This window comes from Dysidea avara, chromosome 13 (genome assembly GCF_963678975.1).
Source record: "Dysidea avara chromosome 13, odDysAvar1.4, whole genome shotgun sequence".
Classification (NCBI taxonomy): Eukaryota; Metazoa; Porifera; class Demospongiae; order Dictyoceratida; family Dysideidae; genus Dysidea; species Dysidea avara.
In genome coordinates, this window is record NC_089284.1 from 4,623,245 (window position 1) to 4,640,656 (window position 17,412).

The window sequence follows — 17,412 nt, forward strand, 5'->3', positions numbered from 1 at the left end:
CATGGAAATGTGCTAAAATGAATTGAAAGCTTTTTATCTAACAGAGTGCAACAAGTTGTACTTAATGGCCATAAATCTTCCACCATTCCAGTTACTAGTGGTGTCCCCCAGGGTTCTGTGCTGGGTCCCCTACTATTCACGATGTTTGTAAATGAGATACCATCAATTGTATCAAGTCCGGTGCTATTGTTTGCTGATGATACAAAAATCTTTCGAGTCATTAGAAATAGAGAAGACTATACTGCATTACAGAGTGACTTAGACTTACTTCAAAGATGGTCACAACAGTGGCTTTTGAATTTTAATATTTCCAAGTGCAAACACCTTCACTTCGGCCCAGCCCACCACTATGGTCCTTACTGTCTCAACGGAATATTTATTGACATCAATGCAACGCACAGCGACCTCGGTATTGTTTTTGACGATCAGCTCAAATTCCACCATCACACCACTCAAGCTACTACCAAAGCTAACCGAGTACTTGGTTTGATTAAGAAATCATTTGAATACCTTGACTCTACCATGCTAACTCGTTTGTTCAATACATTAGTTCGACCTATCTTGGAATACAATAATCCTATTTGGGGGCCTCATTACATTCTAGACAACAGAAAGGTAGAGAAGATACAACGAAGGGCCACTCGTCTCATCCCACAACTTCAAGACAAATCTTACTCAGAGAGGTTGACACAACTAGATTTGCCATCTTTTCATTATAGACGATTGAGAGGTGATCTAATATTTCTTTTCAAAATTCTTAACAATTATTTCACCACCGATTTTACTGATATATATACGTACTCAAGATCTATTACCAGGGGGCATCAATTCAAATTGTTTAAGGAACGCTCAAGACTATTGTGTAGATCTAATTACTTTATCAATAGAATCACCAACAATTGGAATAGTTTGCCTAATTATGTTGTAAATAATTCTTCGATTAACACTTTTAAATCATTATTAGATAGTCATTTAATTGATTCAAGATTTATTTTTGTATAAGTCATTTAATTGATTCAAGAGTTATTTTTGTATAATTACTGCATTGATCGGGTATGCAGGCTGTGCCTTTACCCGTATTTAATCATAATCATAATCATAAAAGATTGACGAGCAAACCGAAGAGAGAACACGTCACTACAATGCTATGCATGTCACGTGCTACTTGTTTTGATTGGCATTAAATAGAATCGTCGTACGTTTCACTTATGCACCTATCAATGTTATCCCCCACCTCCCCCCTCCCAGGCGTAGTGGGGGAAATGGTGGGGATTTGACTTTTTGAAAAATCAAATTCTCCACCTACTGGGGAACAACTAGTGGTCAAATCTCCATGTAGTATCGCTGGAATAAACTTTAGGAAACAGATCAATTCTTATAGCTCGCAAGCTAAAGCAAATGCCTAAAATTTCGAACGGTCAAATGCCCCACTAGTGGGGCAAAATTTCTGATCAAATCGGCGAAAATCCCCCACTAATCCCTTAGTAAGCCCGGGAGGGGGGCAGTGGGGCTTAACATTGATAGGTGCATTACCATCACGGATAGACCTCACTATTATACAACTTAGCACATATTTATCAAATCACGTATTGTGGTTGTTGGTGGTATTAAGTATTCATCGAATTACATTTAGTAGATGCTGGTGGTATCACCCTTAACTATATTTTTGGCAGGTGGTCAGGTTGTTTAATCATCCCCTCTCAACGCAGGTCGGTGACAAGCACGTAGCTGCTATTGCGTTTTCAAGCCTTTGTTGTAATCTGTATGGCTTGATGTAGGATTTTTGGCCCCTGCAGCTAACTCGAGCCTATCTGGACGAGAGTTCCATAGCCCAAAGAAAGCCCATAATGGGGTAGCAGGGGGTTCTAAGTGGCTAGTTGGAGTAGTTTAAACCTTGTCAAAAGTGATCATCTTGTTTGAGCTTGGTTTTCCTATCGCCCAGATGAGGTCTTGTCACCTTTGATAGGCACTGTTAAGTGTTAGCGCCATAGGGTTAGCACGTGTGTCTGCCTATTCATGGCTACCTGGCCACCTCTATGTAAACCATGCCAGCAGCGCAGTTTAGGAGCTGCAAATTGCTATTGGTTGTTGATACTGGCTGGTATAGAAAGGAATATATTTCAAAACGTTAAGTGAGTGATGTTGTATCAGTGCCATGCCCTGGTCTGGCGAGCAATCAGCTGTCAGACTACCCCAGCTTCATCGATACTTGGCTGCGTGACACTACAGCCTTTGTTTGATTGAAGTTTTATGGTCATAGTTATGACTTATGCTAAGACTGCTTGCTATAGGTGTGTCACCAGCGTGGTGCACAGTTGGCAGTATCAGTAGCCGTAGATATAGCTTGTTATTAATCTATAATGTACATGTGTATGCAAGTGCATTTTAGTGGCTGCATGGCCTGTTGGATTTTAGCACTGTAGTCATGTGATGACCTAGCTGATGTGCAGTTGCGCTCTGTCCCCAGCTCACAGTGCAGTCATAGTGAGTAATATTGGCTCACCTATTTGTGCACTCTTGACACAATCATAATTGACGTGTTCCCCGTATCCGGAGAATTGAGGCACAGCCCTGTCTATGTGTCACTAATCTGAAACTGCTTAGGGCAATCTCACATCTCTATTTATAGTGTAGGTATGTGTGTTAAACATGCCTGGTGTGATTTCAATAAACTAGTGCATGATACCGCTGGCATGTGGTAATGATCAAATACCTTAGTACAACTTTGTCTTGTTGCCTGAAGTAGTGCTACTAGATCTAGACTCACTCGGTTGCTTTGTTTGGTGGTCACCATAGCTGTTATAGTGTGCTGCTTATCTGTCACATCCTGACTAGCTGGATATAGAATATTCTAGTCTGTTTTTTTTTTTTTGTTTTTTTTTTTATTGCTAGGAGTTCTAGTCAAGGTGTTCCCAGCAAGTGAGCTGTACTAGTCGCAGCTGGTCATCTTGATTATTGGTTATTGATTTAGCTGATATGTGTGTACTGTACATGTGCTACTGAATATCGCTGCCACATCTAGCTACAGCAAATAATGTAGTCTGGTGCTAACGCTCAAGTTGATGACTGACTACACTGTGCTGGTCACTTAGCAGGTATAGTCATATGCTCTCGGTGTAGCTGAAGTGTGCTTAACTGTGGCCACAGCTGCTGCAAGTCCTGCCATTTAGTGGTAGTGATTAGCTGATGTGTCACTGTACCATGCTACAAATGTAGCTGTCCTGTCATTCAGTTAAGTGCAGTAACTGATATGCTACTGTATAAGCAACTGAGTAGCCATTTTGTTTACTGCCATCGATGTTGTCATGTTTAGCTGATACATATCTGTAGTGAACTGTGCTATACCACTGTATAACTGTCAAATATACTGCAAATGACACTGTCAGGTGCTACTGTTATAGCTGATGCAGGAACTAGGCCTTTATGATCAGTGTGGGTGAAGAGGAGTCTTTAGAGCACATGGTTGGACATGCTAAGTATGTAAGATTTGCAGAGACCAAAGCCCAACCTCATGCGATTGCTATGGCCACTGTACTGCATTACTGACATAGTTGTCTCACCCACTGTGACTGATACTGAGTGATAGTGATGCAGTCAGGTGAGAAAGCTCATAGCTGCCCTGTGCTGTTACTATCTGTAAGATATGTCAATGGTGCAGGCACAAATAATCCAACTAATGTGTAGCCGCAATCGTGATGTGGTCAGGATTATCTATCCTGGCATGGCTGTTACGTCTGCAACTAATACGACAGGTGTTTTCAGTATGCAGTTGAAATTCCTGACACTTCTGCTGTACATTATTCGTAGCAATCTATCTGATGTGTGGATGTAGGATCATGACAAAGCCAGATGTCACATCTACTACAATTGATGCAGTCAGATGTAACAATATACCTGATATATGTGACTGCACAGTGCTACTGATGTAGCTGTCATGTCCACTGAAGCTGCAATTGATGTAGTGAGGGTGTGTGGCTACGCTGGTGATGTTTCTGCTACCTCCATTGTAATTGATATAGTCTGATGCTAACAGTATAGACTGTGCAGTGCTACTGGTGTAGCTGTCCTGATCATGATGCAGTCAGGTGATGATATAGCTGATGTGTAGCTGCCCTGCTGAAGTTTCTACCACCTCCGCTGTGACATGTTCCTATGTAACAATATAGCTGATGTGTGGCTGTTGCTACAGTGCATGGTAATAATGTATAGCAGTACTATGGCTGTCCCATTTTTCATTTTATTTTTTACCACTGATGTAGTCAGAAGCTAAGAATATAATGACTGTACAGTGTTGTTGACGTAGCAACTACAGCTGATGCATGCAGTATAGCTGTCGTGTAAATGTGTGATGACAAGAGGTCACGTTCACTGTGATTGATAGTCAGGTAGCTGATGTATGATTGTACTGTGATACCAACATAGTTATCACATTAATTTTACTAGAATTGATGTTGCATCATTCATGTTTGAGAGCTACCAATGTAGCCCATGTTTGAATACTATGGATGTAGCCCACGTTTACTGATGTAGCTCATGGTTGAGTGCTATCGACATAGCTCATGTTTGAGTGTTACTGGCGTAGCTCATGTGTGATTGCTACTGACATCACTCATGTTTGAGAGCTGCCAACTTACCTCATCTGAGTGCTACTGGCATAGCTCATGTATGGCTGCAACTAATGTAGTTCATGTCTGGTGCAGCTCGCGTTTGAGTGCTACCAGCTTGCCTCAGTTGAGTGCTACAGACTTACATAGCTCATGACTGGGAGCTCCTGTCTGGGTACTATCAATATAGCTTATGTCTGAGTGTTACCAATGTAGTTTATGTTTGAGCATCAGCAATGTAGCTCATGTAAGCATGTTTGAGTACTACCAACATGGCTCATGATCATGTCCACATAATGCTAATGATATAGCTCATGTTTGAGTGTTACTGACATAGCCCATGTTTGAGTGTTACATGGACGTAGATCATGTTTGAGTGCTACCAACACAGCTCATGTCTGAGTGCTACTGATGTAGCTCATGTTACCAGCTTACCTCTTTTGAGTGCTATGTACCAAGTAGCTCATGTCTGAGTGCTACTAATATTACTCATGTTTGAGTGCTACCAAACATAGCTCATGTCTGAAATTGAGTGCTACTGATGTTCGTAGCTCATGTTTGCATGCTACTGATGTAGCTCATGTTTGAGTACTGCTGATGTAGCTCATGTATGAGTTTGAGTGCTACCAACATAGCTCATGTCTGAGTGTAGTAGCCCGTGTTACCGACTTGTATAATTACCTCTTTTGAGTGCTACTGACATAGCTCCTGTCTGAGTGCTATTGATATAGCTAATGTTTGAGTGCTACTGACTGCTCGTGTTTATGTGCTACCAAGATAGCTCATGTCTGATACTGAGTGCTACTGATGTTTGTAGCTCATGTTTGCTTGCTACTGATATAGCTCGTGTTTGAATGCTACCAGCATACCTCTTTTGAGTGCTACTGATGTAGCTCATGTTTGAGTGCTACTCACTCTTGAGTGTTTGCAATGTAGCTCATGTTTTGAGTGCTACTGATGTAGTTCATGCTTGAGTGCTACCAATATGTTTATGGTGGAGTTCTACTGTTGTAACTCGTGTTTGAGTGCTACCGACATAGCTCATGTGTGAAAGCTTTTAACTTACCACATTAATTATGGGTGCTACCGATGTAGCTCGTGTATGGGTGCTACCGATGTAGCTCATGTCTGGGCACTACCAATGTAGCTCATGCTTGAGTGCTACCAACGTATAGTAGTTCATGTTTACGTGCTACCGACATAGCTCGTATTGTGAGATGTAGACTCATGTTTGAGTACCAACTTACCTCATTTGGGTGCTAGCAACATAGCTCATTTCTGGGTGGTATAGCCGCTCATGTCTGGCTACTAGTGATGTAGCTCATGTCTGAGTGCAACTGACAGCTCATTTTGGGTGTTACCAACATATTGAGTGCTACCAATGTAACTCAGATTTGGGTACTACCAATGTAGCTCATGATCATATTTGAGAACTGCTGACATAGCTCGTTTGAGTGCTATACCATCTTAACTCACGTTTCAGTGCTGCTGACATAGCTCATGTGAGTGCTACCAATGTAGCTCATGTTTGAGTGCTACCGATGTCACTCAGGTTATTACCGACGTACCTCATGTTTGAGTGCTACCGATGTAGTTCATATGTGACTGCTACCAATGTATTTTTCTACAGTTGTGACTCATGTTTGAGTGCTACCGACATAGCTCATGCTTTTAACTTACCACATTTGAGTGCTACCGATGTAGTTCATGTATGGGTGCTACTGACGTAGCTCGTGTCTGGGTATTACCAATGTAGCTTGTGTCTGAGTGCTACTGATGTATAGTAGTTCAGTTTGAGTGCTACTGACATAGCACATGTTTAAGTGCTACTGACATAGCTCATACTGTGAGAGGTAGCTCATGTTTCAGTACCAACTTACCTCATTAGAGTGCTACCAACATAGCTCATTTCTGGGTGCTATACGTGTCTGGCTACTAGTGATGTAGTTCATGTCTGGGTGTTACTGACATATTGAGTGTTGCTGATGTAACTCAGGTTTGGGTACTACCGACATAGCTCATGTTTGACTGCTACTGACATAGCTCATGTTTGCAACATAGCTAGTGTTTGACTGAGTGCTACCAATGTAGCTCATGTTTGAGTGCTACCGTTGTAGCTCATGTGTGAGTGCTACCAACATGGCTCACATTGTGAGATGTAGCTGATGTTTGAGTACCAACTTACCTCATTTGAGCGCTACCAACATAGTTCATGTCTGAGTGCTACTGACAGATCGTGTCTGGGTGTTAATAACAAATTGAATGCTACTGACAGCTCAAGTCTAGGTGTTAATGACATATTGAGTGCTACTGATGTAGCTCAGGTTTGAGTACTACTGATGTAGATCATGTTCGAGTACTATTGACATAGCTCATGTGTGAGTCCTACCGATGTAGCTCATGTGTGAGTGCTGCCAACGTAGCTGATGTTTGAGTGCTACTACCAATTAATGTAGCTGATGTTTGAGTGCTACTACCGATGTAGCTGATGTTTGAGTGCTACTACCAATTAACGTAGCTGATGTTTGAGTGCTACTACCAATTAATGTAGCTGATGTTTGAGTGCTACCAACGTAGCTGATGTGAGTGCTACTGACGTAGCTGATATTTGAGTGCTACCGACGTAGTTGGTGTTTGAGAGCTGCCAACGTAGCTGATGTTTGAGTGCTACTGATGTAAGTGCTACTGAAGTAGCTGATGTTTGAGTGCTACCGACATAGCTGATGTGAGTGCTACTGACGTAGCTGATGTTTGAGTGCTACTGACGTAGCTGGTGTTTGAGTGCTACCGACGTAGCTGATGTTTGAGTGCTACTGACGTAGCTGGTGTTTGAGTGCTACCGACGTCGCTGATGTTTGAGTGCTACTGATGTGAGTGCTACTGAAGTAGCTGATGTTTGAGTGCTACCAACGTAGCTGATGTGAGTGCTACTAACGTAGCTGATGTTTGAGTGCTACTGACGTAGCTGATGTTTGAGTGCTACTAATGTAGCTGATGTGAGTGCTACTGAAGTAGCTGATGTTTGAGTGCTACCGACGTAGCTGATGTGAGTGCTACCGACGTAGCTGATGTGAGTGCTACCGACGTAGCTGATGTGAGTGCTACCGACGTAGCTGATGTAACTGCTACCGATGTAGCTGATGTTTGAGTGCTACTGATGTAGCTGCCAATCCACCTGTACCCAACTGAACCAGGCCTAGCCATCATTCCCCTTTTCCCTCCCTCCTAGGGGCTATACTTTAAAAAGTGGAATCCAACCAGCATAATTTACGGTCAACCAATCCATAAATTCCTTTCAAAAGAAAATTCCAGCAACCTTACCCTAAAAAGGCCAGGTACCCTCTACGCCTACCTCCAGGATGTACTATATTTCACTCCCTTCCTGTGTGAAGGGAGGAGAATGAGTATAAAATCGATGACTGGTTAGTGGGGACTTCCGGTGGTAGGTGATAACTCACTCGGCGAGACGATACTGGAGCATCTACCGATAGAATCAGTTGTGATCTGTGTGTGCCGCCGCGGCTAGAGCACTATTGATCAAACTAGTGCCGGAAACTTTCTTGAAAATCTTCCTGGTCACATTCTGACGGTTATCACTGTGGTTCGTGGGGTAAAAGTAGAAGTTGATACCCTACTATTTATCACGATATCATTCCGTTTGAGGTAGAGATGAAATATCATTGCTCTCCATCTCGCACTTTTACGCACGATGAGTTGAAGTTCGATCACACGAGCCAACAAATGGCGCCTTCTGCATCACGTGTGTAACTGGCTGGAGGCGTGCGTGATTCTTTTTTGTGCTAACCACAGTTAAGCTATTAACCTCCATTATGTCTTCGTTCAGCAAGGATTGTATTCCCAGTGAGTGCGGAACCTTAGGCCTTCTAGTTTCCTCAAACATTATTTATTTATTTATTAATATTATTTATTTATGACGTAATTTTAACCGCATTTCATATTTATTCTTAGTACTTGGTTGTATAATTATTTATGACATAATTTTAACCACATTTCGTATTATTCTTAGTACTTGGTTGTATAATTATTAATATTTGTTTATGGATACACAAACACAGGATAAACTATGCACTAGATACGATCGTGCTGAGATTGCATGAGAGTAATATAGTTCGAGCTGGTCAGCTAGTTGGTCCGACTCGGGCCTGACCAACCGGACCGTCTCCTCTGGCCTTGCGAGTAAGCACCTACCGCTTTTATAGTCTCGTGCTCAAACACTTGTTTGTTTGCGCATTTAGCACAGATTTATCGAATCACGTTTTGTGGTTGTTGATATGAAGGTTAAACACAAAGAATCACGCACGCCTCCAGCCAATCACGCACGTGATGCAGAACGTGCCATTTCTCGTGTGATCGAACTTCAACTTGTCGTGCGTAAAAGTGTGAGGACGGAGAACAATGACATTTCTACCTCACTGAAGCGGAACGATATCCTGATGATTAGTACAGTAGGGTTTTGTCACCCCGCGAACCACAGTGACAGCCGTCAGACTGTGACCATAAAGATGTTCAAGCAAGTTTCACTAGTTGATCGATAGTGCTCTGGCCATGGTGGCGCTGATAAACACAAACAGATCAACAACTGATTCTATCGATCGATCCCCCAGTATCATCTCGCCGGGTGAGTTGTCACCTACCACCGGAAGTCCCCACAAACCAGTCACCGGTTAATACCGTGCCTCCTCCCTTCACACAGGAAGAAGGGAACACACAGGAAGAAGGGAGTACATGAGAGAGTCAGCTTCTGACTCATCTGATTCACAAACACTTTCACGTTTCAGGTATGTTCAACAGCCAAGTTTGGGTGGTACAGCATTTGTAGGTTGATTCTCTGGTTGGATGGAATAAAACTATTTCAGAGCATTTTTCTACATGTCAAAAGTACTGAATGCTCCAGCTTAGTTAATGTTACAGTATACCATGCTTCAATTACTAGACTAACTCAACACAAAAACTTGACTTACTCCAGAGATATTTTGAGTGGTCCGGCCATCCATGGACTACAAAGGAGGTCATAGTCATGCACACTATAGTTTTATTGATATTTAAGTTAAAGATTATCTCTTTCATGTGATGCTCAACTGCACATCAAGCTAGGGAATATGGGGGCATGCTCCCTCAAGAAAAATTTTGAAATATATATTATGATGACAACCTTTTTGATACAAATTCAAGTAGCTGAAAAGTGGGTCCAGCCTTTGCCAGACCTTGTCACCATGGGCTCTGGCCCTGCTTAGTACTACATCCATATAGATTCTATTATGTGTGATACAGTACTGAATGCTGTTGTTGTAACATTTGAGTAGAAAATTCAGGGCGCCACTGAAAACTCAGGCCTGCTGAGCCTGAATTGAACATTTTTTACCAAGGCAGCTGACTTCATGTAGCACTTGGAGATTTGATTTTTAACTTCTGATACATTACGCACACATGTGCATACTTTAAGTAGGTAAGCCATACCTGGAGTTATTCTTGTTGTAAAGGTGTTCCCACTCCCACCACTTTCTGTAGCTACATGCAATACAGAAAAATCCATAGACTCCAAGTAGATCAAGTAGGAGAACCTATACCTGTATTCACTGTTGTCGTGGAAGTGGAACTCCCACTATTTCCTGAAACTACATGCAATACAGAAAAATTCATAGACACTCACCAAGTAGATAAGTAGGTGAGCCATACCTGGAGTCATTCTTGTTGTAAAGGTGGAACTCCCACCACTTCCTGTAGCTACATGCAATACAGAAACATCCATAGACTCCAAGTAGATTAAGTAGGTGAGCCATACCTGGATTCACTGTTGTCGTGGAGGTAGATCTCCCACTACTACCTGTAACAATATACAAGACAAAAAGATACATAGACTCCAGTAGATTAATTAAATGAGACCTACCTGAAGTCAATCTTGCTGTGGAGGTGGAACTCCCACTACTGCCTGTAACTGGTGCATAGACTCTATACTCTCACTGTGCAATATGCTGTACCTGAAATAACATTCTGCACCTCTTCCACACTTCTTTCTTCTCCAGTTCCAACTCCAGATCTATAGCTACATTGAAATAGTCTAGATTTTAGTGTCAAATTAGGCCACTTCAACTAAATCTTTTGTTTCTCGGGCCCGACCAACCCTATATTTTTCAGCATAAAATAATTATGTTAATCACGTGATCACCTTGCAAAGAGTGATAACGCCACGAAGGAGTTGCAAATTTATCTTTAAGCTCTCAAAAAGTAAGTAACACTAAATATCTCAACATAGCTGCCTACTCACAAGTAATACAGCAACCGTAATGTAGCTTAGCCACCGTTTGACTCACTCTTCAGCTGGCAAAATAGCCTATTTTTATTTTTATTTTACCGACCTACCGACCTTTTATATTTGGCTGAATTTCGCCCGAGAAACATAAGATTTAGTTGAAGTGGCCTTAGTCACATATATAGCAGTACACAAAATTAACCAGTTATTTGCTTAGTGTTAAAAAACAACATGTAGGTGTCCTATATACCATTCGCAGATTCCCTAATACATAGTATGTGGCCTTGGTAGTGTATAGCCACATCATCCAAAGACGTAGGAATGATTTTCAGAGTGGAGGGCCAAAGATAGCCATAACCAGTCAACCATAAACTGATCAACGTCCCATTGATACGGCTCCTTTGTACCCAATTCATACATGCGTTTATATAAAGGTGTTGTGGGGTATGTTGTCACTAGCTAATAGTCCTACACCTATACTGCATAGCTATCTCTTCACTCCCCATCCTGCTAACAGTTGCTATGCTCCTCTACACCTACTGATGCACGTACAGTATTTATCACGTGAAAAATCATGTTCAGGTGAAGGTCTTCTCTTTATGTGAGCTTTACATACTTCAACACTACAAGGATTACAGCATTGATAGTTGTTATCCGCAAACTGAAACATCGTTGCCTTTAAGGAACTACAAGCTGGGATGTCTGCTGTAGCCAAACTGAGTGTAGATCACATAAATACCACACCACGTTCACGGTAGGCCACTTTCATTTTCAGCATACTTGTTTGTTTCTCTTGATAAATCTTCACCACCAAGTCCTGGTTTAATCGTCGGTAGTCACCAAATCCCATACACTCACACACTACAGTGAGACTGCCCTCTTAGACTTAGATCTGTTACCACCCTCAATTAGAGTTAAATCCTTCCCACATCATATAATGACAGATGTGGCACTCTTTCTACTGTTTAAACTTCTCACTGCACGGGATCCAGGAAATACTTTGAACAACAGATATCAATGCAAGCATGAAAGAAGTAAAATTACAGGCGCTTTTGTATAGTATATTGAATGGCTTGACAGCTGTGGTGGACTGATGATGCCACACCCCAGAGTGCTTTTGCATGGTGGTTGTATGGCTTCTCATATGGAGGTATGTATTTCTTTGTGTATATATAACTGTCTGAATGACTACTAGTACTTGGTCCAAAAAGTGGGGGTTGGACAAAACATGCTTTTGAAAATAGTGTGGGGGCCATGCCCCCCCCCCCCCCCCCCCTCCCCCCACAAGTCCCAATAGATATTATCCATTGAGTATAAAGGCAGTACCCACACAGAAAAAGTTATATACACATGGGAGGGTATTTGCAGTGCACAATGGGATGCTGCTTTTATAAAACATCCAAATGCTTTGATGTCTAGTTTTTGGCTCTTGGGATTATAGGACCAGTAGATCTAAGGCTAACCACCAACCAACACATCACACCCAATTACTATATAGACAGAACAGGCATTGCCAACATGAGTCCACCAGTCCAGTGAAACCTGTATATACACCTTGGGACCGACCAAAAGTATCCTGATTATCAAGGTGTCCTGGTTTTCCAAATCAGCTTACATGCTAAGGGATATTTTGGGACCATTACCAAGTGTCCAGATTATGCAGGTGTCCTGATTAGCAGGTTCCACTACAACACACAATACCAGAGATTCATCAATTTTAAAATTCCTTACATATTGCACATTAAGTTGTTTACTAAAAAGAGGTGGGATCTAGCAACCTTAACATCTTTGTGGTGGTCCTTGTTTACGTGTATAACAACTGGTGGTATTGACTGTCAACAGTCTCTGGCTTTCAACCATGCATGCACATGCACTAATGGATACTGGCATGGGCAGATAGCTAAATAAAAATTTAACATCTGCTGTTTACTGATAATGAAGGGCTATGATAGCCAATTGATTTGATCTGAGCTTTTAAAAATGTTTTGAATACGAAATGATATGAAATTTTTATTTAGCTATCTGCTCATGTCAGTATCCATTAGAGCATATGCATGCATATTTGAAAGCCAGAGACTGTTGACAATCAACACCACCAGTTGCTATACACACAAACAAACAAGGACCACCACAAAGTTTACATATACAACACAGAACATACCATAATTCCACATGCTTTGGGAGTTGAGTCAAAGGAAACAACTCTCACAGTTATTACAATATTCTGATGGCTCAATGTTGCTCTACATGTATGGAAAACAGCATAAGCTTATAGGTAATGTCTTCTTGAGCTAACTGAAAATTTAATGCTCAAATTAATGAATTACTTCAATACTCAGCCATTGCCATGGTAACAATTACAGGATTGTTATAGTCACATCAAATGATTCGCATAAATTATTTACGTCCTTTTAAGTTACTTGTGACAGTCTTTACACACATTTAGCTAGCATGAGTATTTTGTAACAATTTAGCAAAAATATTGTGTATAAAATTATGTGACAAGAGTATATAGTTAGCTAACTATATGTGTACACAGATTATAATCACGTGCACAGGGTATTTGCCTAAAATTTACGTGAACAACACGATTGAAGATAATGTATCTGCGGCATTGCAGTTTTATAAAAGCCCCAGGCTTAATATTAGGAAAGGAATCGTAATAGAAATGTTGGCTGCTCCAGGCATTGATGTTGGAGGCATTAGAAGAGATTTTTTCTCTCGCGTGTACCAGAAGTTGTCAAGTGGACACATGGATTTCTTTGAGGGCGATGCTTTCCGTGTAAGACCAGTGTGTACAGTGTCCTCCTTATCCTCTGGAATTCTCAAGACTATTGGAACTATGATTGGCCACAGCATAATAATGAGCAACATAGGCTTTCCTTTGTCACGTGTAATGTACTATTACATGTGTGGAGATCTAAATACAGCCATTATAAATTTGGAATTGGATAATGCTTCTGAAAAAGTATCATATTATGTAAAAGAGGTGTGTGTAACTTGCACTACATGTGTGTTACACTTCAGTGGATCTTCCATGTGCTAACCAAGCCTTAATTAAGCTAGTAATCAGCCTATATTTGAAAGAAAAATAAATCTTCCTGGTGTTAACACAGCATAAAATTATTTGCCAATGTGTACTGCAAAGTTGATGATTTGTAGAGGTGGCCTTTTTTTGGTAAAAATTAGCACAAACCAGTTCCACTGTAGTGTTATTAGGTAACTATGTGCAAACATTCATTTGTTCCTTCACTGATTACTATTATATTTGTACAGATAAGTAGTTCTAATAAGGAATTAAATCAACTCGTTGATTCTCAAGAGATGGAAGACTACCTGATAGAAAGTGGAGGAAGAGATATCCCTTTTAGAGTAAGTCTCATAGTCTAGCATTTGTACCACTAGTTATAATTCCATGTTTTAGTTAAGCTACAAAGAAGAAATCTGCGAAATCATGCTGATATATGATGGATTAGTTAAAAGAAAAGCTTACCTAGATGCCATAATGGAAGGTTTGGACTCCTTCAGGATGAAGCGTGTAATGTGTTCCAACCCCAAAGTATTTGAACCTTTGTTTATTGGTGAGCCAGTGTCATCAGCAAGGGTAAAGGAAGCAATAAAAACATTGACTCCACCTGGAGAAGATTCCATTAAACAAAGAATATTACATACAATCGGCATCTATTTGGATAGCTGTGATGAAAAAGGTATGCATATTATTGTGAATACACAAATAAATGGGATTGAAGTTATTGAGTTTAGGCTAATTATTTTTAAGGAAAACCAAAAACCTTCAGGATTTTTTTTTTTTTGAGTGAAGCAATGTTAGGGATAGTCCACAATTTTCAGCCTTTTTGCAAGTGTACAAAGAGTACTCTTTTTCTAACCCCCCCCCAGCCCAAAGCGTACTGTATAAATGTTGACACATGGATGTATTGTATAACAGAACTAACACACGGATACCTTTTAATATTGCAAAATTCATGTATGGTGTTTGTTTTGTCTTTTAGGCATCTTATCATTTTGATGCTTTTGAGTAGTGCATAAACACATGTACTGCATTCAGTAAATGTCTGATGGCCGACCGTTATAATCTACTCTGTTCGAATGACATAAGCAAAGTTTGAATTTTTAAAGAAACATACATGCGATTCTACTGACCCCCTTCCCTCCTAGCATACGGTTTGTACGCTCACGGAATGGCTGAAAATTGTTGGCCATCCCTTAGCATTTGAGTTCTTACAACATTTGTTACAAACATGAGGAATGAGTTGGACTCACTCAATTTGTTAAATATGGAAGAAGTCATTCCTGCACATTTCTATGAATCCATCATTGGTAGTCTCCTTCATAAAATACAGCTTCATCACTGTGATAGTGCTTTCTAGCCTCTAAAATATAGGAGATAGGTAACCTACACCCCTCTTAAATACCAAACTGAACAGAAAGGTAAAAAGTATGTGTGCCTTAAACAAACCACTGTAATTTTCAAACTGTGGCTATACAATTTACATCATTCTACTTGTGATGTAATAAGGATTATAATGGTATCTTGGGTTTTACCCTTACAGTAAACCATGAGCAAAAACTTAAGTTACGTAAACACATATTCCCCAAAAGTTATGTGCGGGTTTAAGAGTTAAATTAAGCACTGTTGAAGGTATATTTCACTATAACATTTCATTCCTTGCTAGGATTGCTGAATTTTCTACTCTATTGTACGGGGAGCATGAGTTTAGATGAGGATAATACTATTTACATAGAGTTTACTGATAACCCTGACAAGGAGGGTGTCTCAGTGAACACATGCAACAGGATTCTAACGGTGTCAACTCACATAAATCCAATTATTCTACTGAAAGAGGAATTGAATATACTAGTGAACGACAAGTCCAACACTCGGTTTACAATCACGTAACACATTGTTGTAAAACTAGTTGAACTACTATAATATCTACTGCTGTGAAACTACTCAAAATATTGTTGTTAAAGTATCTTAATCATTTTAAAACCCGTTAAACTACTGTTGTCTATATTGTTATAACTGTTGTGTACTCCATTGTTGTAACAACTATTGTGTATCTTTGTTGTAAAACAAGTAAAAAATAGTGTAAAAGTATGAAACAGTGTATAGTTGTTGTGGTTGAAGCTAGCAATGAAAATTAGACAAATCTCACCACATGGCAAAAAAAAATTTTTTTGCAGGTGTTGAGATTGTTTTCATCCATTTAGATCCTCAAGGGTGCAGAGCAGACCAGACTACTGACAATAGGTGTAATTAGCATTTGGTAGACTGAACAATGTTTACTATTGCTAATTGTCAATATGAACACCAAGGTATTTAATCACATATCAGTTTTTTAAAGTGAGATTCCACATAACTAAAGCAGATAGGATCAGTGGCAGAGGAAGTAGTTGATATGAGGGGGGGGGGGGCTGGCTGACCAGGGGTGGATAAATGAACTGATGGACTACATACATTGTCTCCGGTTTGGTAAGGTCACAGCCAGCTGACAATAGCTGCCCACCTCACCAGCTACACATTTATAGCTAATAAACTACATAAAAATCCTTACATAGCTCACTACTCACTGGTCTGATACTGTGACTGCCTTATTAGAGTGACTGCTCTATTAGAGTATCTCGATCTTTATCACGGTTTTTAGCCCCATTCCAAGGAGGATACTTTCGGCATATCATTCCAAGGGGTGTTTTCCACCGCCTATGGATAAGATAAGATGCATGTATATGTCATCAACATACAGGCTGGTAATGCCTTCAGGAATGTCATTGATAAAACACAGAAATAGATTTTTCCATTTTCTATCTTTAGAAATAGAAAATCTAAAATGGAACATGATCAATTTTAGATTGTAAAGACTGTTTTGTAAAGTTTGCCATAATTTGTATATGCCTTGCTTTAGATTTTGAAACAGAACTTCTGTAGTTAAGTCTACTTCAATCATGGCTATGCTATTGAGAGTTTGAGGTTACAAGTAGAAATTAGTTTTACAGCTTTAATGAAGAACAGTATGCACATTTCATCTCACTGTTGTGATTCATGTACATAATATTATATACAAGACAAATGTGTCCCAGAACCCTTGTAAACATTGCATTACTTTTATCTAAACCTCACTCACTACCTCTCACAATATACTTGCAATTGATTACGTAATCTCTTGTCATAGGGATTACTGGTCTCCATATACATCAGCACTGGTAAACAAGATTGAAATATATATAGTGTAGCATCAATCAGCCTGCATGGTTCATCTGAAATCACTACAGTAGAGTAGTGTTAGTGAGATGCTAAAGGATCTTAATCTACCAACACTTGAAGTGAAGAGGGAGTATAAATGAATTGTTATAAAATAGTGAACACACCTGTTGAGCCACCCATATTTACATTGAGAACTATGCCAACTTGTGGACATAACCAAAGGTTTTTTCAATTACAAGCTAGAACTACTTACCAGGATTTTTTTTTTTTTTTGAATACTTTCCCGGCATGTACTGTAATGAGTTGGATTTAAA

At 40.1% G+C, this 17,412-nt stretch overlaps 1 protein-coding gene across 1 annotated transcript; it reads right to left on the minus strand.

The window, feature by feature from the left end:
- Positions 1 to 9,416: 9,416 nt before the first annotated feature.
- Positions 9,417 to 16,572, minus strand: LOC136243520 (mucin-19-like). Its single transcript, XM_066035030.1, has 9 exons — positions 16,452 to 16,572; positions 15,157 to 15,266; positions 14,369 to 14,510; positions 10,604 to 10,668; positions 10,509 to 10,560; positions 10,408 to 10,445; positions 10,302 to 10,349; positions 10,193 to 10,240; positions 9,417 to 10,133 (listed from the first exon to the last, which is right to left on the minus strand). Exons 2-9 carry the CDS (start codon positions 15,182 to 15,184, stop codon positions 9,934 to 9,936), a joined length of 621 nt encoding a protein of 206 aa, XP_065891102.1. The 5' UTR covers positions 15,185 to 15,266; positions 16,452 to 16,572; the 3' UTR covers positions 9,417 to 9,933.
- Between the last annotated feature and the right edge of the window lie 840 nt (positions 16,573 to 17,412).